This window comes from Biomphalaria glabrata, chromosome 10 (assembly GCF_947242115.1).
Source record: "Biomphalaria glabrata chromosome 10, xgBioGlab47.1, whole genome shotgun sequence".
Taxonomy (NCBI): domain Eukaryota; kingdom Metazoa; phylum Mollusca; class Gastropoda; family Planorbidae; genus Biomphalaria; species Biomphalaria glabrata.
The window spans coordinates 5284118-5311769 of NC_074720.1; the positions used below are offsets into that span (position 1 = coordinate 5284118).

The window sequence follows — 27652 nt, forward strand, 5'->3', positions numbered from 1 at the left end:
AGGGTTTTTTTTTTCTTTTTTGTTTGGTCGGCCTGTTTGTAGCAGTCGACACGATCCCGACGGAAAATATTGGTGTCAAAGGTGACCCGAACCGAGTTATCACCCCCTCTCTTACCTGTAAGAAAGGGGACATAACACACACACACACATTAAGACACACACGTATCGTACAAGGGGGCTGGTGTGCTTGAAAGCTTTTCTTGGCGAATAGAGTTGTTAGTGCGTGCTTGGGTTTATTATGGCCTCCACTACCCTTTCAGAAATAGATTCAATAATGTGATTGTCAATTCTAACATTGGATTACATCTTATTTCCATAACTGTTTCTTGAGAAACATTAATCTGTAATTAATTATTCCATACAGGTATGTCATTTCAATTTATCAAATGTTATCAACAATAAATTTGATTAAAGATCTAGTCTGGACATCTAGATCTAGATCTTGAAAGTGTTATGCTAGAGCTAGGTTCTTGATCTCGTCTAAGGCAAAACAAACACGTACCTAGATGTAGGTCTATGTCTAGTCTAGATTACATTATTTTATTTAAACATGTGCATCAGTTATTTTGTTCTTGTTGTATGTATCCTGAAGTTCCAAATTGTGTGTAACGAATGTAAATTTCTAGAAATAGAAACTATATTTATATCCTAGATAAAAAAAAAAAAACAGGTAATTTCCGCTTTTAGCTGGCGTATTTACGTCTCTAGGCAGCACCTGGCAACCACTGGCCAGATTTTTGCGATGCCTCAGCGCTGAATCAATGCTAAAAAAATTATTTCCAGGGGGAGATAACCTAGTTGATTTTTAATATCGCCAGCTGAAACCATACTCGAAGAGAGAGGAAATAAAAACATATAGAAATAATAGAATTAATAGCGCTGTAGAGCCGACTCACAGACCTATATAAATATCGCCAGCTTATAGCGGATTGCAAGAGAGAGAAAATAAAACAAACAGAAATAATAGGAATATTTACTATTGCAGTAGAAGTAGTACTTTAAAAAAAGGAATAAGGGGGGGGGGGGGGGAGTAAAATATTATTATTTAAAATTGGAATGACATTAATAAAGCGTAAATTTAGGTACCTATTTTTTTTTCATAGAAATTGAATTTAAATAGATTTAGGCCTATATTGCCCTATATATGATGGGATTATTGTATAGATCTATGAAGTTATATTTTAAATGATTTGATGAAGATTTAAGGTGCTGACAGCTTGTAACATTTTTCAATAAAGCTGAAATGAATGTTGAATTTAAATAGATCTAAGCCTAAATCTAGTGGACTAGTCTAGTGTAATGTTGTGTGTTATGAGACTTGTTGCATTGTATCTAGAATGTGCTTAAGGATACATGCAATAAACAACTGATGTCCTTATAGAAAAGAATTTCATATATAAATATTTATTCATTTAATAGAAATATCCCAGGTAAAATGACTGTCTTCTCTAATCTAGCCTCAAGAGTCAAGGAATGTGGCTAGGTAACCAAGGTCACTGAAACTGACTGACTGGCTCAAGAAATTGTTGAAACTTTGGGAGCGGGCTGGGAGGGGTCAGGGGTGGGGTTAAACAGCGGGAGCGGACTGGGAGGGTGGTCAGGGGGTGGGGTGAAAATGCGGGAGCGGGCAGGGAGGGGTGAAACTGCGGCATAAGGCTGGTAGGGGAGGGGTGGGTGTGTATAGCTGGATCCTTTGATCGGGAAACAACAGATTGACCAGAGAATGATGAAGTCCAGGTCTTACTGTAATAGGGCGTGTCGAAGGTGCCGAATAGGGCCAGATGCATTGCGCAATCCTGTCGTTGTAGGCCAATGAAAGTAACTATCAGTGCTTGCTTACAGGGAACTTCTACTGTCAAAAACAGTCTTTAGATCTCTATCGGCATTTTCTCTTGTGACCAATCCATCTCCACTTCCTCTCTAAGATCTACACCTCTATATTTTTCTGCCCACTCATCTCCCACAGTTTGGTGTTTTCTACTTTGTCGTACCAGTGTATTTTTAGGATATTTCTCAGGCATCTGTTGATGAAGGTCTGTACTATTTTTGTTGTCGCTTCGATTCAGTTGTTCTCCATGTTTCCGAACCATTCAATAGGACAGCCTTGACAATAGAGTTAAAGATTCTTAGTTTAGTCTTGTTTGAGATGTGAGGAGATTTACAGTCAGGTTGGTTTGAGCTGTGTAAATCAGTAAATGTCTGACGCGCTAGATTTATACGACGTTTAATGTCTTCAGGGTTAGGGTTAGTAATTTTTTTTGTTAGATTTATCTGAATTTGACAAATTTATCATTCTGTTCTGCCTTTCCTTCCACAAGCACATCTTAAAGGTAAGGTAGTTGGGGATAAGGCGATTATATTTATCGTCATCATACCCGATCCGACTCTGTATCTATCATCGGAATCTTTTGCTTTATCGTTTAGGGGTGGTGGGGGGCTGAAATGGTAAAATTCAATACTCTACCCTCAAACTTGACTTTGCATTTACTACTGACTTGGCTGAGTGGCTGAATTTTACATTAGAGAGAGGTAGCGACATAATATATATTTAAAGAAATAATATTAACAATCAATCTAAAGGGTTGGTGGTGGATGTGAAGCATTAAGCGGGGAATCATCTCTACCTCCCCTCCACAGAATCCTTTGATGTGCAGGCCTAAATTATATAATGTAATTTTCCCCCGCATTCTTGTGATTGTACTTTTTTTTCCCGTTTGTCAGCTTTTCTTTTGATTCATGAACATTCTGTTGAAAATTAGTTATTGTTGGTATTTTCGGAATAAAACATGCGCTAAAAAAAATCAATTATCTTCTAAATTAAGTCTCTATTGAAGAGTGCCTAATTTTCTGCCTTGTCAAAAAGTGCCCGATTTCCCGGTCCCGGGTACTTAAATTACTGGGAGCTTAAATATTTCCAGACACCAGTCGATTGTGAGTCAGGAAGAATAAAACCATATGTTAATAGCAGAGCTGAGTTTGTCACCCAGTCCATCTACTGTACATACACACACACCGTTTTCCATTCATAGGACCAAGGCAGACTCAGCCTCGGGTCACAGAGGTCGTTTAGCTTCCCTCCCCTTATCACTGTTAAAGCAAAAAGGGACACCCATGAGCCGCTAGCGGCAGTGTTTCTCAAACTGTGTGCCGCGGCACTAGTGTGCCGCCGAAGATTTGCAGGTGTGCCGCGGGAGTTTTCAGAACGCCACACGTGCAGCGTTACGCAGGTCTGCCTACTATTAAATTTTTATTTTACGTTGCGATGACATCCCCACTTGCAACGACCAGTAATAGTAGTGGGTCGCTCCATATTGACGGAAAGGGGTGTTAGCTCTTTAGGTTATGAAATTTTCCACTATACATAATTATAATGACTCAAATGTAGGCCGCCTTAGCAGACGCAAAGCAGTTCTTGAATTGGTAACGATAATAATAAGCGATGTGTTTCGTGTAAATTGTTTAGGTGTAAGCTAATAATAACAAAACAAAAAAAAAGTTACCCATGGAGAAATACGTTAGCAAAAATGAAACTGCGAAAGCATTAAATGAAAAGCAAGGAACCAAACGAAGGTACGAAGAAGATTACATCGGATATAGTTTTATATCTTCTGGACCTGAAGATGCTCCATTGCTATTCTGCCTGATCTGCAATGCAACTCTGTCGAATGAGCCGCTTGTTCCAAGCAAATTGAAGAGACACTTGGAAACAAAACATCCAGCTGTAAAAGCGCAACCGAAGGAATACTTCGAAAACATCAGGGCTCAACAAAATAAACAAGCTAAGAAACTTATGAATTACCTAACGCTGACAGAAAAGGGATTGATTGCAAGTCATAAGGTTGCTCAGTTATTAGCGAAACGCAAGAGGCTGCATCTGTCATTGCACCAGCTTTAGCAATAGTTGTTGAAACTATCCTTGGACCCGATACTGCCGAAAAAGTTAAGAAATTTCCTTTGTCCAATGATACTATCTCGCGCAGACTTATTCAAGTTTTAAACTTCATCAAATCTCGACCGCTTGCATCCCGACTTTTCTCCGGGCTTTGTGAAACAATGGATTCAGACTACAAATGTCTCCTGTATCACACCAACGTTCGTTGACTCTCCAGGGGAAATGTGTTAAAGCATGTCGTCCAACTCAAGGCTGAGCTGATTTCATTCTTGGAGGCTGAAAAAAAAAAGACTTTGGATTTTCTTTTCATGACGAGATCTGGTGGGTTAAGGTGACATTTCTCTTTGATTTATTTGACAAAATAAATTTATTGAATTTAAGTCTTAAAGGACCATCGGAAACCATCATCACTGCATCTCAAAACTGAAGTCATTTGGTGAAAAATTGTCGTTGATGCAAAGTAAGATCTCGAAAGGACTGCTTTCCTATTTACAATGAATGTGCTTCAAATAAAGAAATGAGCCCCGAAATTCTGGACACTTTGACACATCTGCAGTCAGCATTGCAGCATTACTTTCCAACAGTTGGAAGTAATGAGTATGGATGGGTCAGCTCTCCATTTGGAAACAATGAAGCTACAAATCTTACAAAATGAAGAAGAAGAGCAACTCATTGATTTAAAAAATGATGCAGTTTTAAAGTCAAATTTTTGGGGAAAACAGCCAGGACATGTTTTGGATTTCAATCAACAAGTTATATCCTGCAATCAGTTTAAAAGCAATCAAAATAATTCTTCCATTTGCATCTTTATGGTTTTGTGAGTTTGAATTTTCAGCACTGACTGAAATCAAGTCTAGGAAAAGAGAGAGGCTTCTTACAATAGACGATGAAATGCGAGTTTGTTTGTCGACTCTGGAGACTTGATTAGAACGCATTTGCTCTCAAAAACAGGCACACCCTACACATTAAATTTAATACTTAAAAACAGGTAAAATCTTTTTTTTTCTTTTTATTATAAAACATCTGTTGCTCTTTGTGGTGTGCCGCGAAATTTTTGTAGTTTTTTTACTGTGCCGCCAGACAAAAAAGTTTGAGAAACACTGCCCGCTAGCCGAATACGCCATCGTCTGGATGTTATGTCATCCTGGATGTCTTGCTAACTTCTGTCCCCCCCCCCCCCCCCCCCCCCAAGTAAGACTTAGTTTTCTTTCGCCACTTTCTCTTCCCTCCCCTCTTCTTGACATTCTTTCATTTTCCATATATGACTCCCCTACCCTCTTGTGAATGGTAATTGGTGTGCGTGTGTGGCGTATTGTCTGAGTGTGACTTATATAACGCACCTGTGGTGTATTGCTCCAGTGGTCAAAAATGGGACGCCTAGTAAGTGAGGTATGTCTTTGATGGTTGTGAGGTATGAACAATATGGGTATTTGGCGCTGTAAAAGTGGGCGCTGTTTTCTTTTGAACTTCCAGACCGCCGAGCAGCAACTTTAGAACAGAATTAGAATACGACTAATTTCGTATTTATCACCAACTACCAGGATCCACTTGTCCAGGTGCTACGTTATGTTGTAATTATCTTTGACTCAACTCTTTTGACACACAAAATAATCAGCTCTGCAAAGTTTATAGTGCTTTGTTAACAGCGCTTAATAAATTTAATTATTATTTTATATAGTTATTTGCAGGAGCTTGCATACCTAGATAAACCAAACTCTATCCTAACCCTAACATTAACGGTACCTAAACAGTTAATATGAACAGTAGGCCTATATCTAGAGGGAAAATGTCGATTTTGCACATTAACGTAACCTGTAGCTAATCAATTAATGAGCAGATTAGCTAGCTTAAATATATAGCTCCTCCTTCGTAGCTGAAGATGAGATTATTTCCCATTTTCTATGACTTTGAAGATGGCTTTAAAGTCCATTTTTTCTTTTAAAAAGCCGAACACATAGATGGCATGGGTTGCCTGCTTCTTTTCTCACCTTCCTTTTTTTTAAATCTTAGATCTACGTTCTTTGTTGATTACCAATCTCATTGCGTTATATCATGAAACACGACACTCACGGCCTCAGGCAATAAGAAAGTACCCAGAGCTATAGCGTTTCCCTCACACTCCTTGAGAGAACTCTTAAGGGTGTCTTTGTAACGTTTGTGTTGACCCTCCCACGCAATTGTTGCTGTTTATCTGTAACAACTCAAGGAGTTCAACGTCTGTTATGTGGTCAAGCCAATAATCCAAATGGATTATTCTCTAATGCAACTCTAATGTTTGCTTATGCGCCAACTATGTCCAACCCAAACCAAAGACTAGCTAAGTAATGTGCACATTGATGGATTTTAAGCTTTAGCGGTACTGTGTCAGCGTGCACTTGTCTCCTCTACCGCCTTAAAATCGTTTTCAAAACTAAAATGTACTAAAATGCTGGTACTGGTAAATCTACCTTAGTTTAGTCACCTGTCTGGAATGAGAAAGTAGGGGGTGGTGGAATTAATATGTCTCATTAATTGTTTTGCCATTAATAAGATACCTGGTAAGCTAAGTATTTTTTAACTCTCAATAATTTCATATAAAACACACGCGCAAGCACGCACGCACACACACATATATATATATATATATATAAAAGAAAAACAACAACACTAGAACAGATTTTTAATATTTTAATAAAATTTGTCACATTCAATAGAACACAAAAACATGAATCCTTAACAAACTCAATCTTATCTTCTTACAATCTACACCAACACACACAAAAAATAAAATATAATAGTATATTGAGAAATAATATAGATTCACACTAGTGAAATGTACATCTATTTCCTATTTAAATAGGTCTACATTCCCTAACTCTATCTTAATATATTAAGATTTTATTTATGTAATAGTTGGCAGCATATTATAACTCATTATATTTATTTTAACCAACAAAATCCATCTGGCAACAATTGGCTGCCTAGGAGCTGTTGCTATCATCATTCAAACATGGCGGCCGTATGTAAATCCGCCAGCCAAAACATGATCATACCAAAAAACAACAACAGGATTTCAAAGAGTTCTTGTTTTCGCTCAAACTCAGGGGCGGCTCCGGGAGGGGGCGTCCACCCATAGCTCATCTTCTTGATAATAAATGCAGGTTTTAATATGCTCAGAACAAACAACAAAACCTAGATCTAGATCCTAGTTTCTAGAGCTTTGAAATTCTAATTAGATCTATCAACAACCGAATTCCCCCCCCCCCTCCCTCCATACGAAATAGACGTGGCTGGACGAACGTGTTGCCTATGTGATTGTTTTGTTGGACATGCTTACGGTGTTATTATGACATTTTAACATTCAAAATGCAGTGATTGTTATGAAGATATCAGCCTGGCCTAAAGGATGGGATGAAATGATTCATTGAGGTTTGAAATAAATAGAAGGGAAGTAGTCGCTTTGGAAAAGTGTCTAATGGGCTTTTGGCTTTGTCGGAATGTCATACACTAGCAATAAGTAACAGTAAAACACCATCAATTAATTATTGCTTTAAAAAGTATACTTCATAGTGTGGCTGAGAGGCCCTAACCTCTTGGATACGGCTGGGCTCCAGTTCGAATTCAAACTCGAGCTCACCTGTTTTTTTGCTGTGCGCCTGAAGGCAGCACAGAAACCCTTCTCCGGTATTCCAGGAAGGCTGCATGGTCGTGCGGTTTGCGCGCCGGACTGTCTTTCGGACTTATCGATGGTCCCAGGTTCAAACCCTGCCCGCTCCCATCCCCGTAGTCCTGCGTGAGATTTGGACTAGGAAGTAATTTATCTTCAACTCTGAAGGAACATCCGAAACATGTAAAACATTTTGCATACCCACCTCCCCCCAACTTGTCCACACAAGAGATTGTACTAGCATGGGGCAATAGCGCACAGCGCATGCTATAAGAACGACCAGTGCTCTATATAAAAGTCATAAAAAAAGAAAAGAAAATTACTTACGCTGCATGTGCCTCGATTGTCGCTCACACTTCAGTATCATATCGTTTCCCTCCTCACTTTATTTGAATTAATTTGACCTGTGCTTTTTTTTTTCACTACGATAAATAGTGAACTACATCGAAGCCAATCATCATAAAAGGCCTCATCACCTTCGAGGTCGCAACCTGTGGCAACACACTATTGGTCTAAACTGCACACAGGTTGTGACGTTGCAGGTCAGTGTTCAGGCCTTCTATGATGATTGGTCTCGGCTATAGACGCCAGAAGAATGTACAAGTGAGCTGCACAGAATGGAAGAAAATGATTGGTGCCTGGGCTGGGTGAAGTTTACCGCGCTGCCTCAGACCCTATAGCTCGTCAAGGGAATCGAGATTATAACTGTTTTTCGTCTGTGGTTGTCACAAGTGAAAGATTTAGAAGCGCTGTTATTAAGTGTAATTAGGGTCTCAACTGTAATGACGGTCTCCCATATTGTTTATATTTATGGTTAGGGTTTGGGATTTGACAATAAGTCGCCTCCCAGTTAAAAGTTATGGATACGTCCTAAACCTTCTCTAGCTGTATGTAGGCCTACTTATTAGACAAACACTTAAGTACTTAAGCTCTGGAGATCTAAGAATCAACGAGCGTAGTCTTGCATCGAAGATTGCCACAATAAACCATAAAAATTAAAAGAAGACTTTCTTTGTAAATATAAGCAAAGAGTAAATAAAATTCTGAACACTAAGCTGTCTGGCAGTAACCTCATCACTGCAATAAATAGCTGGGTCGTTCCAGGGCTTCTTTACTCATCTGGTGTCATCAAATGGACAGATACCGACCTACATGACATTGACAGGCTCATTAGAAAATTGTTAACCAAATTTCGATGTTTAGACCTCTAGTCCTCCACCATAAGGTTAAACCTGCCTAGGAAGGAAGAAGGTCGTGGACTGCAGAACATCTTCAAATTGTGTAAGATGCAAGTTTTAAAGAAACGATCAAAACTGCACGCCTCCAGCAATGCACTAATTTCCTTCCTATGCAACCCCTCTGAACAAATGCTGATGTTAACGTCGGTTTGGACAACGTAGAGCATGAGACTCGCCAATGAGAAGAAAAAAACACTCCACGGAAAATTCCCGGTTTTATTAGATGAGGACAACATTGACAAGGCTGCTTCCTTAGCATGGCTCAAAACAGGTCCTCTCTACCCAGAAGGCTTTGTTACAGCAATACAGGACAGAGTAATTAGGCCAAAAAAAAAATTACGAGAATCATATCCTAAAACTCAATATTGTTGACAAATGCCGAAAATGTTGAAATGTGGGTAAATCAATTGAACACATAATGGTAGAATATTCAGCCCTATCAGAATCTGCCTACCTAGGTCGCCACAACCAAGTTGCAAAGTTATTACACCAGCTATTGGTTTTGACACACCATTTGATCGGTAAGGATACTCCTTCTTATTACAAATACTCGCCACAAGATCATCTTCTGTTCTTGAATAGGCTAAGTTTGACCGACAAAACGGTAGACTTTAATCGCCCAGATCTGCTGTTCATTGATAAAAAAGAAAAGAAAAAACAGCTCCCACTATTGACGTCGCCGTACCACTGTCTCATAATTTAAGAAAAACTGAAATGGAAAAACTACGAAAATATGGGAACCTAGGCTTGGAGATTAAGCGTTTGTGGAAGTTATAAAAAATAACAATATACCCCATTGTTATATCAACCGAGGGGATAATAACATTGACCTCACAGATACCTTCAAGGGACTTATCATCTTTACAAAGCGCGACCCTGGCAGTGCCAGAGCATGAATATTAGTTAGGTGTTGTTGTTTTTTTTTACATAATAATAAATAACAATAATAAGGCGAATGTTGTCCAGTCCAAAGCAAAAAGGGGATTTGAGTATTTCACATGACAACACTGACCCAATTTCAATGTGCTTATTTTGCCAAACCTTACGCAGATAAAGCCTTTGGGTGAAACGTGTCTGTTTAATCTTCTCTTTTTAACCACTCTCTAAATGGGTTTACTGCAATAGCCAGCGGTAGGAAATATATCTATGTCAAAAAGAAAGAATTCTGTGTTTGAAATTTGTATTGGTATCCATGGAAACATATTTACGAATTTAGGATGTTGACGCTGTTATAGTCAATGCATACCAAGGCATTAAAGTTTAACCTTTGAACTTAGAACCTTGTGACTTTAACAATGCTTCACAATTCTTATTCTTCCTACCTCGTTCTCTTTATTATGTTGGAGCGTTCAAATGACTAGACCAATACATGAGATGAACTGCGCAGCGGTTTCCTAATCAGGGAGCTCTCCATCTAGTTTTCTTTCTATAGAGATGTTTTGGGACCAGTGTCTTGTTCGGGCTTCTTGCTAAAGGATGCAGTTTTGAAGGACATGGTCAGCATTTTATGGTGACACTCCACATGGGCAGATTTCGCTGGTTCCAATCTTGAGCTTCCGGAACATATGTTGTCTCATTCTGTTGTGTCAAGTTCTGAGTCGAAAGATTAGACGTTGATCTTGTCGGGATTGCTTATAATAGTCGTCGTATTTCTTGTAATTCGGATGGCAGCTTATTCATTTCTCATTTATTTTATTCACTATTAGTTTTTTTTTTCATTTCTTCTGGATAGAAAAAGATTGACAGATGAACATCTCAGTTCAACCTCTTCACTATAAATACCTCCCAGTTTGAACTAATTTGAACTAACTATTATAAAAAATCTGGGAAGCGTGGTCGAGAGGCCAAGTGCGCTTGAACTAGAAGGGGGCTCGAGGTTCGACACCCGACTCGGGCAGAGTTGTGTTTACTAAGGCAGCACGGAAAACCAACTCCTAGATACCCCCTCCCCCCCCCACTGGTCCACAAATGAGATTGGACCAAAAGCGCTCTGAGCATGCTGTAGCGCTATATAAAAGCTATAATAATAATAGCATTACTTTTGATATTATGACAATGTCTTAGTGGATATGGTTATGATACATATTTGATAGTTATTCGTGTAGTAATCTCGGACCAAAAGGCAGGGGTGTAGCTAGAAATCTTCCATCGTTTGGGGGGCTTGACCTCTTTTTGGGCATTTTGCGAAAATATTTAATTTTAATGTAAAAAAACACTCAATTTGGGTGCCCTCCTCAAGTGGGGGCCCGGGGTGATTTTCAAATTCTCCCCCAACCCTAGCTACGCCACTGCCTAGAGGGTAGTTAGGCAGGAACTACATGTTTAGAGAGCTAGAAGGAGTGACAATAGAGACGCTTAGAAGACTCGACGACCATTTTCCCCTGTAAATAAACGTTTTAAATGTGTACTAAAGTGTTATCAAGTTCTTTAAAGAGCGTCTGAAAAGCCGCGCAGCTGTGTTATAAGTCTTGATTGGAGCAAAACTTTAGTTCCTTAATATTCTTTAATTAAATATATATATATTATGGCCTGTCGGAATATGTCCTTATTATGTACCCGCTTTTAACAAATAGGTTCGCCCATCACTGTCACACATCAAGACTGCATCAGCTCTACCAAAAAATTAATTACTTGAACATTAGCACACATATCATTGACATTGCATCCTCCTTAGCCACGGGCAGAAACAAAGGGACCACGTTGGCTTGGGGCGACTGTTTAACAGCTACTCCGAGTCTGATAGACTTGAGATGATTTGTCGAACAGTTTCTGGTGGTGAATACACCAGTCGTGCGTGTCAGGAGAAGCGTGTGGGAAAAGGAACACATTCGGGCCAAAGAATGAAATGTATTTTATGCGCAGTTTAAACCAATGGTTCTCACATTTTTAACCATGGACCTCAACGTTCTAAACTTCATTCATGGATAGTCAATGATGATAAAGTAGAATAAAATATTTGAAATAAAAAAAAAAATAATAAAGCTATAGTACATATTATTTTAGGTTCTCAATTCTGTCTCTGAAGACAATGGGTGCGCCCAGATGAATGTCTCTCCGTGGCGCATTAATGGGCCTTAAATAAAGGGGCCATGGGTGGCCCATGCTTCTTGGTCTCTCTCGACCTTGCTGATGAGATCCATGGAACGCTTCGCATTACATTTGGAACAAACTCAGTTGCAGAGGCTGCCGGAGGAAATGTCATAGTTGATACCTCCCATACGCCAAAGGGGCCTCACTCCTGATTTTTCCTCCAGGTTGTCTCCTGAAGCCTTATTACCGCAAGGCAGCGGTGGGTTTCTCTCCTAGATGAATCGACTTACTAGGCTTACGAGCTCCATCTGCCCGAAGCCCCCGGTTCTGTGGTGCCTGGTATCCGCCCTCACCCCTTCACCTGTTAGTAAGAGCAGTTTCGCCGGGCTAAGTGGCCTACATAAGCCACACGAGCAGGCCAGTTGATGGACTAAGTTGTCTGAGGCTTTTAGAGACGCATGGCTTCAGGATTATTTCATAAACAACGGGAGCTTATCCCCATTGACACCCTCTGGCCATGGCAACCTTTGAAACCACGGGTTCAGATAACTAGTCCTACATTTGAACTGCACACAGGCTTCCATATCATGAAGTTCTGTTGTTGACAGTGGTTGTCTTGTAGCACCAAACTTCTGGTAGAAAATTCAACCGCCCCAGGCGTATTATATCTTATCTAATAAAACTTGAAATTGCATGAATAACTTATCTGTTAACAAACTTAAATATAACTTGTATTAAAATATAGACAAATTTAACTTGAGATGAAATGAAATAAACTAATATTTTAAACAAATAGAACTCACTAGAAAAAAAAAACACACTTCTTTACACTCCAGCTTCCTGGAGTCGTCTGGCCTAGCCAATAATACGACAGTGCATCTTATCTTGCATCATTCACACAGCATAGCCGACAACCAATCTCTAACTTCCTCTCACCATCACCATAGAAACACACACACACATCTTCATAACAAGCTCACATACGTCTTTCCAATAGTCGAAAGGTTTACCTATAATTCAACTTTAAAGATCGAAGCTAATTCTGGTCTTAGGGATTTTGTAGACCTCCCTTTCTAAAACCCACCGCAATTGAAGCTCTTGGACTTTGCTCACCTTTCGGTCTTAAAGCCAATCATAGTCCAAAGTCCCTGGACTCGCAACGCTGAGACGCACTGTTTTCATCTTGCCAGTCAAAAGTTAAAAAAAATGTATTATTATAAAAGTTTTGGCTGTCGGGAAGGGGAGGTAAGCGGTGTCAAGAATGTGCTGTGACGTTATAATAAAGGTTTTTAAATACATGTACTATATGATCACTAGTGCACAAGGATTATGGGCAATGTGTAGTTCTGTGAATGACGCAGACGTAGCCAATGGATAAGACTGGCGAATCCAAATAAGGGGTCAAAGTGGTCAGCACTGTGTCATTGTTTTATATTGCTGTATCCTATAGTTCCTGAGGTTAAATAATACATTATTATTATAGCTTTTATATAGCGCTACTTTCATGCTTATAGCATGCCCAGAGCGCTTTTGGTCCAATTTCATTTGTGGACCAGTTTGGTGGGGGGGGGGGAGGGGGTATTATTATTTATTATTATACATATACTTTTTCTCTTTTCAATAGAATAACTATGTATATACATATATATATATATTTTGGGGATTGCAGAGACATTTTTCCTTGTGCCTTTAATAATGTGTTCAAGAGACATACATTATTTAGATATATAGTTGTGAGTTATTTCCCTAAGATAATCTTTGTTTAATTTTTTTTTTTTTTTTTTTTGCTAGTTTAAACTTTTTTTTTTATTTACATTCTAATTTTAATTCAGCTTTGATAATAAAAATCTAATGAAAGGTAAGTAAAGGGATTAAATATGAAATAGAAATGGCCTAGTGGAAGGAAAACTCTGAATTCAAACATTTGCTGCCTTGCAGCTATACCCAATTATGGAAAAGGCTTCGGGGGTCTACCCTGAAGAAAAATCAGGAGCCGGCGATCCTTAGGCGGTTTGCAGCGTACAGTTCTACACCCTGGCAGAGCCTGCGACTCCGCGGACCCCAAACTGTATCGGCACTTCCGGTTCCTTTGGATCCATCAGCTGCGTGGAGAGGTGGGAACAGATGTGTGGGCGACATCGTTCCGATCACAGCTAATGCCCAGGCATTCATCTTTTTCCTCAAAATGACCCATAATGAGGTCATTTAAATGGTCTAGTATTTAATGTGATTAAATCGTTTCCACGGCTTTCATTAGCTAAAATGTGATCAATAAAAAAATAGGTTAATGCATAGTCTTCTATTATCTTGTCTGTTTAAGTATCAGGGCCGGCCTTAAGCCGATTTTACCGATTGCTCCATATTGGGCCCCGCAATTTACATCTAACATATCACAATCAGTCATGGCTCTTGTCACAAGCTTGTATAGATGTAGGACTTAAAGGGTTAACAAATTTAATGTATCGTTCGGTTGACGTAACTTTAATAAAGCCACTGGCGCCTATTGCGTTAATAAAGCCACTGGCGCCTATTGCGTTTGAGCTGCTTCCTATGCCTTTTGTATGATAGATGTTGATATAATGGTCTAATTGATAGTAATAGTTGTGTAAAAACAAATTTAGAAGAGGGACTTGCAAGCCTCCATTAAGATGTGCCCCGCAATTTATAATGCCGGTCTTAAGTATCTTTGGATGACAACTAATTTATGTTTTTCTTTTCCAATCAGCAGGACCATGTCTTCCAATACCGTTTCCTCGTTCTTCACGAGGTTTCGTCGAGATAAATCCAAAGAGCAGAAAGACCCGAAAAAACGATTCTCAGTTCCGGTTTTCAGCAGCTCCGTGGACGCTGAGCCAAGCGATCACCAACATCGTGATGTGGAGATAACTCCTTGTCCCTCGCCTACCTCCCCTGCTTTGAAGAGCACAGAAAATAAAACGAGGTCACCGAAAAGTAGCAGGGTCAAGGAGAACCCCAACTCTAAATCGTCTGACGGAAAGAAGAGAGGCGGGGCGTTGTCGTACCTCCTGTGCATGTCCAGAAACGCTGATACAATTGACAGGCATAACGTTACAGGACTCCCCCCTAACCCAAATAAAAAGTCTAAGAACAAAAACTTTGAAGGAAACGCCCCTGTCAACGAGGCAATAAACAAAGAAAACAAAAAAGCAAGCAAGAAGAAAAAACCAGTGAAAGGTTGGTTCTCTGTTGAAAGCATCGTCCCACCTGATTTTCTCGTCGGCCAAGAACAGTCCAAAGAAAACATCTACGGCCCTATGTACCAGCCGACAAGAGGCCCTAGCCAAGGCGTCAGGTATCGGGTCGACGGTACCCTCGAGAAACCTTACGTCTTCCCCTCGGGCTTTACCTTCGGGCCCGAAGGCCGGAAGCTGAAATTACGGAGGAGCACCCCTGATTTCAAGTCCACCAAAAGCAGATCTGAACTCAAACTGGAAAATATTCAAGCCGATGTTCACCTGCCGACATCCACTTCGGACGAATTCATTTCTGATCAAGACTTTTTTCTCAAGTTCGATGCGGCAAATCAAACCTCCAGGCGTAATCATCATCGCTACAGCATGCCGGAAGTTCCAGATGTGCATGATTTTTTCTCTCCAAATAATATCATGAGCAGCAACGAAAGTAATCTGGAACTATCTAGGAACAATTCTTCGAATACTCAGCCCAGAGATTCGAAATACAAGAATAATTTATATAACGAAACGAAAGCAAAAGACGAAAGTAATCGAGGCAGTAAAAGGAATCGATACAAGAAAAATCGCTACAGCATGCCTCCCAAAAACGACGACTTCGTCTACATGGGCAGCTTCGAAAATTTGAATCTTTGCGATTCTTTGGAGAAACGGCAGAACGCGGAGAATGAGAGACTCACGAAGGAGGAAATGAAGAAAGAGAAAAAGAAAAACCGATACAGCATGCCGCCGAAAAACCCAGACTGTGTGTACATGGGAAGTTTCGAGAACATTCATTTTAAATTCAACGGGGAGAAGGGAGTCGACCCTGTTTTGTCTTTGCCTACAAAAGATGCCAGTTTATCTAGGAGTTACTCCTCGTCTGCTAGCAGTAGTCGAAAACTGGACAATGAGGATGAGTTTAAGTTATCAAGCAAGGCGATGAAGACATTTAAAAAAGGCAATGTTGAGCAGGTCACTTCTGCAAACAGAGATTCTCCAAAAAATTTAAGTCGGCCGCTGGCTGGAAAGCTGCAGGAAAAGAAACATGATCTTGAGCCGGACACATTTGATGAAAACCTACAGGTCACTAACAAATCAAATTTCCCCAACGCTTTTACTCGCTCCGCAGGAAGATCCTCCTGCATGCCTGGTAACAAGAGATCTTTAGCACCTCCACCTGCTGTGTTTGGTTCTGTGACTGTCTCCACTCCTGACCCTTCCATCCATTCCAAAGGAGAGTCTACTGATGGGAAAAGTTTTAAGCTTCCACCTCCGCCAAATCACACTCCGTCTTGGGAGGAGATGGAGAAGGTTCAAGTCCGCTTGTCTGAGATAGCCCGAGGCTGCCACAAAGGTTCTCAAGCTGATATTAGCTTCGATGCTGAAACCATGAACATGGAGGATAGAGACCAGAACGTCAGCGGACTGAAAAGAATCTCATCGACTTCTGCCAGTTCCGATGTCGTAAACGTTTCAGGCAAACACAAAGCTAGCAAAGAAGTTATTTACGACATTCCAAAATCTAATAAGAAATTGGTCAAGCAAAACAACACGGAATCTGTGCATAATCAGCAGGCATCAAAAACAGAAATGGACCATTCTAATAGCTCTAACGACAGTGTTTTTGAATCCTCCATTAAAGTGACCAATACCTCACTACCCAATAAAACTGACAATAAGAAAAACTCATATTCAAACGTAGAGATTATTAACTCGGCAGGAAAACAAACAGTCCACACAATTAGTAAACCCAGAAACGACTATGAATTCATGTATCTCTGCTCTACTCCTCAAATTTCCGTGGCTGCTGATACGAAACCCAAGCCATTAAAGTCTTCCGACTCCATGCGTCTGGACAAAGGACACGTCATCATTGCCCCACAAGCACCCAGGGCATTAACCAGTTCAGAGACAGACGCTTCTAGAAGAAGTGCCGTCGTGACCTCTACGCCAAAAGTTGTCAGAAAGCCCACTTTCACCGAGAAAGAGTCTGAACACTCGAGACCCGTCCCCTCCCCGAGAAAACGCAGCAGCGGAAATAGAAACAGTGCTGTGACTGAGGACACGCCTTTGACTGTTGTTAAAATTGACGACTTTGATAATTTGGGCACAAACTCCCCAAATGTCAGCGCTACAACTCCACAGCCAAAGGCCGCCCCTGTTCCGAAAAAAAGAACTAATTTGTCGTACAGTTCTTCAGCATGTTCTCACAGCGAGGCAGAGAAAAAGTTTACAGCCTTAGCTCGTGAAGCGAACTCAAAAGAAATAGTTCATCAAAGTATAACATCTCCAGATTGCAAGAGTCAGGCAAGCCCCACTGATGACGCCAAACATATTTATGAAGATATTGTAATCAACAAGCAACCACAGCCAACGTCTCATATAGATCCAAAAAATAATCCTTACCAAGTGTGTGGAAGCCTTTTTACCTCAGAGAAGCTAGAAAAAGAGCTACTCTACTTCAAAAAGAGGCCGAAGGCACCTCGCAAGGACACATCGGCGCTATCCGCCTTCCTGCCCTTGTCACCGCTGCAGACGTTAAAGCTTACTTCCTCTCCCCTGGCTAAGAGGAAGTTCGAGGCTTCAGAAAACTGGCCTCGCCCCTTGTACACCGGCTTGTCTACTTCCACCTCGGACCTGGCGGACATGACCGAGCTGCTTGACCCCAACTACTCCAACTGGCTGGTGCCGGGCCCCGGGTTCTATGACGACGACAACTGCGTGGCAGACGATGAGCTCAGCGCGTGCAACGAGGAGGACTGGGGGGACGATGGCGTCGGGGTCAAGGTGAAACGCGGGTCACTGAGAAAGTGGGCGTCGGCGGACGATATCATACGAAGTGGAAGTATAGTTGACAGGTGAGTAGCTCAGTATTTCAAGATTGTGCTTGCATTTAGAAGCCGCGACCCTATTTTTAGATTTGTTCAAATCGAAAACTATTTAGACAGTTAAGGCTGGAGGTTTTTTTTTAAAATAATATTTATCTACGCTTTATAGGCATGGCGCTAAAGCGCTTGGCTTTTGAACCGGAGGTCCCTGGTTCGCATCCTGGTGAAGACTGGAATTTTTAATTTTTGGATCTTTAGGGCCCCTCTGACTCCACTTATACATCATCTGCCCTATAGCTTTCAAAGTCTGAAAGGGGAAATTTTACTTTTTAATTTACTGTCTACGTTTTGTTGTCAAAAGGAGTTGGGGATTATTAAAATTTCAGTAGCATTTATTTTCAGACGTTTGGTAGTGTAAAAAAAAAGGTGTTTGCATTTCTGTTGGAGTTTCATAATTACATCTATGTATATGCATAGCCCAATGATGGGTTTTAACCTTTTCGTAGTTTCAGTTGATGGGTTTTAACCTGTTCGTTGTTTTTTAGTTATGCAAAAACTACCAAAAAGTAAAAAAAAATTCAAATCACTTTTGTATAATTCATATAGTCAGCTTATAACCTGTGGTTCGCGACCCATTTGGGGGTTGAATGACGATTTTCCAGGGGTCGCCTAAGACCAATAGGAAAAAAATTGTCTAAAAAGAAACTTAACACTGTAAAAAAAAATTCCACTGGTAGTTACTATTTTGTTTACTAGGATTAGCATTCGAGGATAAATGATACAAACAAAAAATGATTCAGAATCATTTCAACCATTTTAATCGTCACTGCATTAACATTTGCAACAGTTTGAATGACTGTCCATCAAACGGAGTTGCAAAATGCAACGTTGCGCCATTGCAAAATCATAGGTATTGTTTCTATGGTGAAGATTGACCCATGTTATTATAGAGCACACCCATTTAATGCTCAGTAATATACCATCATTATTGTAGTTTATATAGTTTATAGATTATATTTTAAAAATGAAACAACCCATGAAAATGGATCTTCATAACATTAGCGAAAACACAAGATAACTTTACGGTTGGGGGGGGGGGGGTCGGGGGAAATTATAAAAAGGGGTCGCAGAACTAAAAAGGTTGAGAACCGCTGGCTTATAGCCTCGGAAAACATCGTTATTTCTGTGTATCTTATTGGTTGAGTGTAAGAGCCTTTGATGTCTATCCGTAGATCCCAGTTCATTTATGCTTATTTTAATGTGTAATTCTTTGGGCAAACGTTCAACATTTGAGATCGCAGTGCTTGCCCCACACCAGAATCTTAAACTTTAAACCCTAAACCCAAATACGTTTAATTATCATCTTCCCTCTCCGATGCTTAAGGTTGATATTCAAGATAAGGTGATAAAATATAAAACGAAGAAATCCTTTGGAAGAGCTGGAAGCCAAGACATCCGCGCTGTTAAAGGGAAACTCCGATGGTTTTTCAAATTTGAGTTATTGACATATTTAAATTCTGCGTAATAGTAAACATTTTACCATTTTGTATTTAAATGCTTAGAAACATTTATATTTAATAAATTAGACAGTCAATTCTTGACATCTAAAAAAAAACGGGGTTCTTTGAGATTTAGTTTTTAGGTTAGGCATACGTCACTTCCCTCAATAATACTGAAAGAGAAACTAGATTTTACCAATCGTATCGCTTCATTCTTATAGTAGCTGTTAGACTTAGTGACGGCCTAGTCAAGTGCTATGGTACAGTTATATATATAGAGAGAGATCTAAAAGCATTAGGACAACCAACTCGAGAAAAAAGTAACATTTTCATCTAATCCCCTCCCTGTCCTAAATAGTAAATTGATCGTGTGTCTTACTGATTTTAACAAAGTGGTCAGTGTAAGGCTAGTCGAGACTACGTGTAGTCGGTCATGACAAGACAACCAAGCGATAGTGTTTGTTGTGTGTTGAGTGGTCAGGCGAGAAGATACACACTGCCGTGGTTAGTCAAGCATGTAAATCTACTTTCAACACGCATTTGTTTCTTGCTTACAAGATCTAGATCTAACTGCATAGACGAAGATATATTTCTTTTACGAGAATGTAAACTTTACTGTATGGTCTCCCGTTATACAATACGTAACAGATTAAATTAATAGGTTAGTGTGACGTCACATAGGAACCCGATAAAAATCTGATCGTTTCGGATGCGCAAAAAAAAAATATGTCAGAAAAACATCCATTACTAAGTTATTATTGCAAATTTAAAAAAAAAAGAAGAATATATTCATTATCTGTAAATCAAAACACGTATTATATAAAAAAATTGTCAAAACCATAGGAGTTTCCCTTTAACAGCAGTCGACGCCTTAGCTGGATCGGACTGGTTCACTGAATGCCACAGGGTCGACTTTCACAAGAACCGTGAACTCATAGAAGGTACAAGATAGATCCAGATGGAGTGCAAGCATAATAAAGGTGTCCTGGATTGCAGATAGTGTACACACCAGAAGCAGGAAGAAGACTAAAAACGCAGTAGCGTCTGGTAATAACAAAAACCTAACCCGTGAGTCTATATGCCTATCTAGGATTGGACTCTTTAGTCAAAAGAGACATTGCAAAGGAGACAAAATTGCCCATCAAGACCGTATTATGCCGCAAAAGATAATAATCATTAGTATCATTTTTAATCTACAATATAATTTAACTGACATTCTTTTTTTTTTTTTTTGCTTCTCTAAATGCGCATTTTTATTTCAAAAATGAAAATAGAAAGCAGAAAGTCTACAGTTATTGTCTTCCATTTTCAAGACTAAGGATAAGTGCAGTAATTCACCTAACCACCTTAGTCCATATGCAAATTTTGCAAAGCTGTTTTCTTTTCGTCTTCTGCGACTGACTTCTGCATTGACTTTTCTAAGGGCATCCATACCACAGGGATGACCTTTGAGAGCTCTCCAACTCAGATAGAGGCCATCTTCTTCCAGCTGCTTCCCTCTATGCCAGTTAGGATTTCCTTTTCACGCCTTTTCTTCTATAAGCTCGCCAGAAAAGATTGCATTTGTCATGTTGTCATCCCTCAAGTGGGATAGGTGTCCGACCCAGGCAGCTGTTGAGTGGTAAATGGTTCTTTATAGAGTCCACACCTGCCTCTAGAGGAAGAACATGGTTACTAGTAATGCAGTCTTGCTAGCGTATTCTATTTGTAGAGCGAGGCATCCTTGAGGGAAGGATTCGAGGAGCTTTGATTTCCTGCAAATAGGGCACCCAGGTCCCAGAGCCATACACAAGTGTGCTGAGAACCGCTGATTTGTAGACTTTAACTTTTGTTGGTGGGCGAGAAGACCTAAAGTGATGTTGGCTTTAGCCAGACGGTTGTCTATTTTTCTAGACAGTGACCATGTAAAATACAGACTCTGTAATTCTCAGCCTAAAAATCTTTATACTATTATTAGTATATCAACATTATAATCGTGTCTTTAAACATTTATAAAAATAATAATAATGACTGCAGAGCTAGAGAGGAGGGTCCTAGCAATGGAATTGAGATGCTACAGAAGGATCCTAGGTATCACATTCAAACACAGCGTTACAAACCAAAAGATTAGAGACAGGGTTACTACAGCGATTGGACCCCATGATGACCTGCTAACTATCGTAAAATAAAACAAGCTACAAATTTAAAATGCCAGAAAACGGTCCATTAGACTAAGCAATAGGTAAAGGTTAATTAAAAATAATAATCTATATTATCGGTGAGGAAATTTGTTTTATGAGTATGCAATATTCTTGTGAAATTGACACTACATTATAAGAGCAAACCATTTATGCAGTACGATTTCATTATAATGTCATGGTACCCTTGAAAATCTTCTCATCTATAGTGTTAAGGTATTAAAATAATGATCAAATGTATACCTCATTTTACCCCAACATAATTTAACCTTGCATTATACCTGAAACATGTAGCAAGTACTAAGGGATGTAACACATACATTTATTAGATAAAACTATTTCAACGGTTATTCCCCCTTTAAACTTTTTCTTATTTATTTACAGATCAATGATTCTTGCCAAGAGAAGACGCCTTCGTAAACGTCATAAGAAGTCGCACCCTGCCGCCTCCACTGCAACCGCTCCAAGTGCAACGCATCATCAGAAACATCTTCCTCTGCCTAAAGCTGTTACCTCCACCAACAGTCACGGGGTCAACGTTCTTGCCAAAAGTAGAAAAACCAACACACCCAGAGGAGGTGAGCGCCCCCCTCTGAACCACACAGACTCCGGCCATGACAGTGACATCATCTCCCCGTGTGCCAGCCCTTGCGCCATCGTTGAGAGCTACATTGGTGAAGGGGAGGAGCCGAACCCAAGGCGTCAGCCAAGTGCCTCCAAAAAGTCTTGGGAAGTTCGGCTTCAGAATCTGCAGTGGCAAAGAAAAATAAGATCAAGAGAGAATCTGTCAGAATCGTTAGTTTGAATTCCATTTATACAAATTTGACACACCACATTTGAGTAGGATGTATTTCCAATATAATATGTTTAATGGAAACTGTGTATAGAATACAGAGGTTATACAATGTAAAAGTCATGTGTACATAAACATATATAGCATAAATATACATTCTATTAATATTTTTGTGCCTTTTACACTAAGGGAAGCAACACATTAATTTTTTGATGAAATCAAAATTAATGATTTCTCCTCCTTGATTACAAATACTATGACCCTTGCCCCCACATTAATTTGTATTATATGTCTCATTTTAATTGAACATAATCATACAGGATGTTTCCTTTGGGCTATTTCCAACGTAATTAGCACACTACATGTAAAATATTTATACATTACATTAAGGCAGAGGAAATGACTTCTCCATTTCATACTTGGCCTAGTCATTGTCCAGAATGTCTATACAATCTCTGCAATGACTAGAGCTGCTTCAGGCAAAGTGTGAAATGTTGATGTTATGTAACAAGGCTTCAGAACTTTCCATTTTTATGTCTGAAACATTTGATATATATCTTTGTAAAATGTTTTACATGTTCTGGGTGTTCCTACAGAGCTGAAGATAATCTACTTCCTAGTCCAATCTTTCAGCAGCAATGGCAGTATTGAGGAAATGAACCCTGGACCATCAAGAAAATTGATCAATTGTCTAGCACGTATGCTGCACTACCAGGCAGCCCTATTTGGCAATTTAGAGATAGACCAAATTTTAAAAGATCTATACTATAGCTTTACTTGTCTTCACAAAAAAAAAAGGGTCTCAACATAAGGGATTTTATTAGTCTCAAAATTTAGATGGTTTATCAACTTTATAATCAACTAAATGTCAGGTTGATCTAATCAATTTAAAGTCCAAACCACATAAAAAAAAAAAAGAAGACAGAAATTGATTCTCCAATGAAAGACTTTTTTTTTCCCAGCTAAGTACTAATTAAGAAAATGTTGGGCATGGAGTTGTTTTTTTATGCAAATGATGAACTTGCGTAAAGGGTCACATGGTCTGAGAAGTCTATGATTAAAGTAAATGATAGGTTTACAGTCTTTGATTTACTAACATTCCTCATTAAATACATGGTTGTTTTACGTGAGTCTGATGTTCCTTCAGAGTTGAAGGTAATTTACTTCCTAGTCGAAACCTCCCGCAGGATGACGGGGGGATGGAAGGGAGGGTTGGTTGGAACCTGAGACCATCAATAAATCAGAATTACTGTCCAGCAAGCAAGCTTCACGACCAGGCAACCATCCTGTAAGCCTTTAGATCTCACTATATATCACTTGTTTTGACTTGGTTCTATATACATATATATGTATTTAAATGGAGGTGAATGGTAACCTTAATTGGGTATCACAGCATTTGTTTCCACACAAGATATTTTACATGAAGCAAAGAATAAGAAATAGCTGAGAAATACAATAAAAGAGTCTACAAGCAGAACATGTAGAAGAAGAGACTTTTTTTTCCTCAGCTTTGCCTTCACTTTCACTTGTCTCCACTTGTCCTAGCATATGGAATAAGAAATGTGCCTTTATTTTGCGTCTTTCTGAGTATTTTTTTAGGTTTTGTATTTGTAAATTATGGTTCAATTAGGTTCATAGTTTTTATGTATTACTGCCCTTTTACCTTTTAGTTTTCTGTACTGAAGGTTCTCTAAATTTACTAATTTTACTAATGTTATAATTCTAATAAAATTTTAATATTCATTTGTTATAAATCTCACAGCTATATTTTGCTTCTGTTCTAATTTTAGTATTTGCCTAACCAAAGTTTAGTTTTATTCTCTTGTTTGATATTTTAAAAACTTATTTTAATAAACCCTAATGCTTTGTTTCATTTTTTAATAATTTCATCAAAATGGGGATTTCATATCAAGTTATGGGCTTTACTGTCTGTATGGACTGTAGCACTGTTAACACCCCTACACTTTTAATACAATATGTTCATATTTCTCTTTCACTTCTGACACCGATATGTTACTGTCTGACTTTTAGTTTGTAGCTAGTACAACTAAACTGATTTTGGTGTATTAAATTTTTTATGTAGAACATGAAGTGAAAATAGCAAGGTTATTTTGAACAAACTGAAAATGACTTGATGGTAGATATACATTAAAACACAAATGAAATGATAACTTAAACACTAAAACTAAACGTGTTTTCCATTTCATATCTCTTGATAGTCTCCCCTTTCTTCCACTTTTTACCAGTATTTATTTACTTGAATTATCGCAGACCACCTCAAAATTTTATCAGATATTCTTGAATCTACATAAACAAATCATTTGCCCCTTTTCGTCTACCCTATTACATCAAAAACATGTACATACATTCCATGCCAACAAAAGTCAACTTGCTGACTTTAAATTATCAGAAATGAAAAGGGAAAATGTTAGTTTAGAATCCTACTACCACACAGGGCCAGATTTAAGCATGGGGAGGCCCCTACAATTTTTTAGAAAGCTTGAATAAAGATACACCTATGAATGAAAATACTTATATTTAGAAGCGAGCTATATTTTAGAAGAAAGAAAGAGAGTTCTTGTCAATTTAATCTGACATATTTTAGTTTAAAAATTTTATTATTTTGAGTTTAGGAAGGTAAGGCTCTTCGTAGATGCACTGTCATCAATCCGTAAATTTACTTATTCATAACATGCTACAAGAGTACACTTCTTAATCACAACATTTTGCCAGCCATAAAAATGCAAAAAAAAACGGAAAAAAAAACTGAAAAGTTTCTTGCCCATCAAAATTCTGATATATTTTAATCTCTTTTGTGGTTGTAGCCCCACTTTTCTCATAAAATCTGGCCCTGCTACCACAGATACAGATTCAATCCCTGAAGTTACAAAAATACCTATAGATTACATTTTAGTTTCTTTTTTTTTTAAATTTATATTTGATATTAAAGTAGGATTTAAACTCTGGACTATTGGTTCTACATCTTCATTGTAATATAAAATATATGTTTTCATTGAGTAATAATGTTTTGTTTCTTGCTAGGTTAAGATTTGAACCAGGATTTTTAAATTCACAATTCAACCACTGCCCTCCCATCATATCATAATAATTATGTTCTCTAGAATATTCATTCTTTTTTTAAAGTACCACGCTATTTACAGCCTAAACATGATTACATTATGTATAATTTGTAAATTTTAGTTTAAAATTAGGTACATTTGATTAATTCTATATGAGATGTTATTGTAAGGATGTATATACTTTTTTTTTGTTCTTATTTTATGTATCTAAAAATATTCATTAATTTGATTAATACTAAATAATTTTCATGAAAATAAATTGTTTTATATGCCCCTTGAATGTTTTATATGCCCTTTTGAATGTTTTATATGCCTCTTGAATGTTTTATATGCATTTTGAATGTTTTATATGCCTTTTGAATGTTTTTTCATGCCCTTTGAATGTTTCATATGCCCTTTAAACTATTGACTTTAAAAAGGGAACAAATTAGTTTAATGACATTTACTCTGCAGCTAAATGCATTTTTTTTTTATCAAAGGCAGCTGTTTTTTTTCTTCTAAATGAATTATACTTAGCTTAGAGTTAAATGACTGAATTTGTCATCAGTATCCGTCCAAAAAATTATAACATATTAGTCCAGCGTTAAGATGATGAGACCAATCCAGGTTATAGAGTTTTGTTAAAATAGCTTTTGGACTTCTCAGTTTATATATCCTTCAGTGTAATAGATGATTATAATAATTAGCTTATACATCCTTCAGTATAACAGTATAACAGATGATTGTAATAATTAGCTTATTATACCTCCTTCAGTATAACAGATTATTATAATGAATAGCTTATACCTTTTTCTGTATAACAAGATGATGATAGTCTACAGTCCATTAAAATTCTTGGTTCAAGTTTGAAGATGAAGTCAAAAGCTCATCAAGTATGCCAGGAAGACATTGATTGATGTTTACATTTTTCAGTTGTTCTTTTTAGCCAGTTAATATTTTGAGCTGTAAAATGCGGTGGCCGAGTTGTAACATTCTTGGCTTCTGAACAGAGGGGTCCTGAGTTTGAATCCTGGTTTAGGCTGAGATTTTGAATTCAAGGATTTTAAGGGGTCCACCCAACTCAACTGGGTAACTGACATATGCTAGGGAAGTCAAAAATTTTGTTTGTTTTGCTGGCCACATGACACCTTTATTAATAGTGGACCATAGAAATAAATGAGCTTTAGCATTATCTGCCTCTCACATATTGCATAGTCTTTTCAAGGGGTGGGGGATTTTAACTTTTTAAATATTTTGAACAATTTACTCAGCATTTATTTCTGTCTCGCATTTCTGTATCTGATGTATGATGATTTGAACTTTGTCCAAACTCTCTTTGAATGTTTATTAACTATGTTTATTCATATATTATAAAGTTTATTTGAAACAAAATTGTTGGTGATTTAATCTTTGTTTACTATAGAAGTTTAATGTGCAAGCACACATTAAAGTACTTACTTTCATGTGTTAAATTTTCTACACATTTAGGTAATTTCTTATATTGTTATTTCTGTACTTTTTTTTAATAGCTATAGCATTGATACTGAATTATAGAAATAGTCTTTATAAATGTTAAAGATCCACAAATGTTACAATTATGTAGTGATATTAAAATTGTGAATATATGATGTTTACTATATACAATTAAATGATAATTAGTTTTCTAAACATTTTTTTTAGTTCAAACATTGCTTCCTGTGCTGTTAATTAGTTTTGTAGCTGTGCCATCTCAGTAGAAGATGTTGGTTGTTTGTAGCTGTGCCATCTCAGTAGAAGATGTTGGTTGTTTGTAGCTGTGCCATCTCAGTAGAAGATGTTGGTTGATTGTAGCTGTGCCATCTCAGTAGAAGATGTTGGTTGTTTGTAGCTGTGCCGTTCCTTAATGTAAGTTTTTGTTGGTTTTGTAGCTGTGTCATCTCTCAGTAGAACTCTTTGGTTGTTTGCAGCTGTGCTATTTCTCAGAGTGTAAGTTGCCTGTGTAAGAGCTAAATTAATTGTGAATGAGCTTCAAGAGATTGTCCTGAAAAAAAAAGAGCATTGGGATAAACAAAATATTGGTAAGTCTTTTTAAAGGAATATAAGTACAAGGAAATATAGGTCATCTGAAACTCAATTCATTGATTGATGATTTTTTAAAGTGATTAGATAATAGTGAGCAAATAGATACAATTTTATTCGACTTTTCTAAGGCATTCAACAAAGTTCACCACCATGGCCTGCTTAAAAAACTCAAAATCTTTAGCATTATGGTTCATTACATCAATGGATTCAGGATTCCCTAGTAGAAAGAGAACAA

The 27652-nt window shown here is 38.2% G+C and overlaps 1 protein-coding gene across 4 annotated transcripts; it reads left to right on the top strand.

The window, feature by feature from the left end:
- LOC106074857 (uncharacterized) lies at positions 1-27024 on the top strand. Of its 4 annotated transcripts, none has more exons than XM_013235735.2 (3): positions 1-364; positions 14532-17858; positions 21889-27024. In XM_013235735.2, exons 2-3 carry the CDS (start codon positions 14539-14541, stop codon positions 22307-22309), a joined length of 3741 nt encoding a protein of 1246 aa, XP_013091189.2. In that variant the 5' UTR covers positions 1-364; positions 14532-14538; the 3' UTR covers positions 22310-27024. The 4 variants fall into 4 exon arrangements, with proteins under 4 accessions (XP_013091189.2, XP_013091192.2, XP_055900345.1 ...); XM_013235738.2 differs by having other exon boundaries at positions 14535-17858; XM_056044370.1 differs by lacking the exon at positions 1-364 and adding an exon at positions 13126-13212.
- The last annotated feature ends 628 nt before the right edge of the window (positions 27025-27652 follow it).

Coding starts and splice junctions, on each gene's coding strand:
- LOC106074857 (XM_013235735.2), top strand. CDS start 14,539: ATGTCTTCCAATACCGTTTCCTCGTTCTTCACGAGGTTTCGTCGAGAT. Junction 17,859..21,888: donor AGTGGAAGTATAGTTGACAG/GTGAGTAGCTCA, acceptor ATTTATTTACAG/ATCAATGATTCTTGCCAAGA.